The sequence below is a fragment of the Glycine soja genome, chromosome 2 (genome assembly GCF_004193775.1).
Source record: "Glycine soja cultivar W05 chromosome 2, ASM419377v2, whole genome shotgun sequence".
Classification (NCBI taxonomy): domain Eukaryota; kingdom Viridiplantae; phylum Streptophyta; class Magnoliopsida; order Fabales; family Fabaceae; genus Glycine; species Glycine soja.
This window is the reverse complement of record NC_041003.1, coordinates 50,336,946-50,340,125: the sequence shown is the minus strand read 5'-3', so window position 1 is coordinate 50,340,125 and position 3,180 is coordinate 50,336,946. Positions and strand designations below refer to the sequence as shown.

The following is a 3,180-nucleotide window of genomic DNA, read 5'->3' as shown; positions in this document are numbered from 1 at the left end:
GTCAAGGAACTATCAATCCAATACAGCAAGGTTGCATTGGAAATGGACTTCAAGACTTCAACACCGTGCGAGTTTTACTTACAAGGACCAAAAAGCTTTTTGTATATATTAATTAGAGTTTGAATTATGAATTCACCAGGCAGCCTAAAAAGCTGTCAAGGACCAAAAAAAAAACATGTTAATTATAGTTACAAGATCTGGATTGGAAAAAATATATCCTTGATTATTTTTTTCCAAAACCGCATCTCCTGTCACATGCCACTGGGATAAGAAAAATACCGGGTCTTCAGGAGCTGGAACGTTAAAAGGCCCAATATAAAATCTGCATCTTTAATTCCATTTCAGCAACCGTAAAAAGAGCTTGTAAATCAGCCAACCCATTATCATTTGATTTCCGGAAACATCCCTTTAGGGAATAAAATCAACTTTGGGAATAGACTTTAACTTTAAGTGATGGCATTAAACTCTCAAAAAAGGTAGATACAGTCATAATAACATGGCAACCACATCACATGACATCCACATGCTACGAGATTTAACAAAAAAATAGTATAATAGAAGAAATCACATTCATACATATATTGAATAACACTTATGTTCAAAAAAATGGATTCAAATCAAAGCAAGTGGCACCAAATGTAGATACATAAATATAATCTAAATTAAATATTCAATAGGAAGAGTGCCATCAGAAGAGCACCAGCACACCAAAAGTTGCCAAGACAAGGTTGGCCCAGATTCCATAGCTGATGAACTTGTGAGAAGAGGAGTCATCATGAGTAGATGATGGAGATGATGCTTTGCTATCTGCACTGTGTTCAGTTGGAGAATCAGCAGCAGGGGCAATATCAGGAGTTGGTGCAGGAGCAGGTGCAGGAGGTATATTAGTGCCAAGAATGGCCTCAGGGAGTAGCACCTTGTCAACTTGATATATTGCAACAGGATCTGTGGCATGAACAGCACTGCTCACCTTGGTCTTAGACCATCCTGAACTAATGTGCACTGTCCCAGAATCATCAGTGAAATTCAAAGTGTAATCCCCTCCGGCAAATGTGGGAGTAGAGCTGGTTTGGCTAAGGCTTGTGAACTCAGCAAGAGAATAGAAATGTGGCAAGGCATGGAAGAGGATCACTTGCTTTAGCTGGTCAGAGGTGAGGTTGGATAGGACAGTTTTCTTTACAGCATTGAAGGCACTGTCCTTAGGAACAAAGATGGTAATTCCTTCTTCAGTGTTGTTGGCTTGGTTTTGGAAAGTGTCAATCACTTTGGTGGACTCAAGGTATCCAAGGAAGGTGTGAAATGGACCAGCAACACTGAGCAACTCGGTGAGGTTCACGTAGTCGGGTGCCGGGGCTGGTGCTGGAGTTGGGCTCAGAGAGGGAGGACTAGCAGTTTTGGCAAATGCTGAACTGAAAAGCAGCATAATGTTGCTAACAATGAAAACCATAGAAAACGCCATATATTCCTTGGCCACTGGTTTATCCTACCTTTCTATATCAACAGTCTCTCCAAATTCCTGTAAGAAAAGAGCTCCACATTGGTTAGATCTCATCATAACAAAACCTACCAACCTGCGAAAAAAGTTAAATAATGCGCGAATAAAAAATGAGCTCCGAGTTCAAACTCAATCTCCAATAAATAAATAATGATAAACCTCTTAATTTTTTTCCACCTAACCTTCTTTACATCTCACTAAAAAGTTGTCTACAACTTACTAATAATATCTAGAGACTAACATAATGGCCGGAACCAGATCTTGCAAAAGTTAACATATAAAGGAACAAATGAAAAATAATAAAATATTCAATAGAATATGAAATGCATAAGGGAAGATCTAGGAATGCGAATTGAACCAGAGTAAGCGGAAGGAATTGCGGATCGGAACATGATATGAAAAATATAACAATTTGAAAGAGGCGAAGAACACTTCAAATGTGCTACTTTTGTTTCACACTAGTGAAAAATGTTAAAATCAGAACTCCCAGAAGACTAAATTTCCAAATGCTAAATTCGAGATCAGACACAGACACCTAATGAAATGAATGTTGAAAGATTTTCTATTTTCTTTTTTGAAACTATTAATCATCACCCGCAACCAGTGCCAATGGAATGAATCCATTACTAGGTCATTTTCCCCACAAAGTTTCAAACTTGTTGACAAACCCAAGCCAAATGTAGGCGAGTTAGACTTAGAGCAGTCAAGTACACAGTGACAGAATTCACATAATTTCATGAACCCCATAATGAAAAGAGACAGATCTAGACTAGCTGATCCAAAATCACAAGCACCCATGAGACAAAAAAGGCATTCAAATGTGAAAAGGCAAGAAAAGCTAAAAGTTTGCACCTAACCATAGATTGAGTGACATTCAGAACAAAAGTAAATTAAAGGAAAGGAAAGATAATGAGATAGAAGAGCACACAGACCTGAATAAGAGGAATTCAGAGAGGAGAATGTGAAGGACGAGGAAGGAGAATGGAAGGAGGGTATATAAAGATAGAATGGAGGGTACGTATACCAGCTGGAAGGGTATTACAGCAAAGAGATGCTTCTAACTAGAGGGTGAAGACATAATATACTTTAATGGGAAATGCTTCTCTGGAACACACTTTTTTTCTCTCCTTGTATGGTGGCCTTTCCATATCCGCTTTAACTAAATTACTTCTTTAACCCATCATAGACCAACCTTGCACTCTACCCCACCATTTTTCCATCTCCCCATTTTATCATCTCGCTAACCGACATACATAAATGGTTTCTACTTCATTTCTAGTTTATTTATTTTCATCACCAAAAATGAAGCTGACGTTTAGCCATACATACATACCAATGCTCAAATCTGACCATGCTGTTCACATGCCCCAAAACCTACAAAAGAAGAGTTATTTATTTATTTATTTATCTATTAAATTATCATTTTATTCTTGAAATTGTGAAACATCTGAACTGTGTTCCAGAATTAATTTAATATTAAATTATACAATAAAATATAATTATCATATTTTTTCACATTTAATTTATCATTTCATAAATTAAATTGTCATATATTTACGTTAAAATAATCATTTACCTATAATAGGAATTATTAGGTACACAAGGCTTTCATAACTATGAAAAATAAAGACAATGTCCATTGAGAATTCCTTCTTACATTATAACTTGTTATGTCTTCGAACTCT

General features: G+C 36.6%; 1 protein-coding gene across 1 annotated transcript; it reads right to left on the bottom strand.

The window, feature by feature from the left end:
• Positions 1-439: 439 nt before the first annotated feature.
• Positions 440-2,584, bottom strand: LOC114403722 (fasciclin-like arabinogalactan protein 7). The gene is made up of 2 exons (XM_028366847.1): positions 2,428-2,584; positions 440-1,516 (listed from the first exon to the last, which is right to left on the bottom strand). Exon 2 carries the CDS (start codon positions 1,457-1,459, stop codon positions 689-691), a length of 771 nt encoding a protein of 256 aa, XP_028222648.1. The 5' UTR covers positions 1,460-1,516; positions 2,428-2,584; the 3' UTR covers positions 440-688.
• Between the last annotated feature and the right edge of the window lie 596 nt (positions 2,585-3,180).

Coding starts and splice junctions, on each gene's coding strand:
- LOC114403722 (XM_028366847.1), bottom strand. CDS start 1,459: ATGGCGTTTTCTATGGTTTTCATTGTTAGCAACATTATGCTGCTTTTC.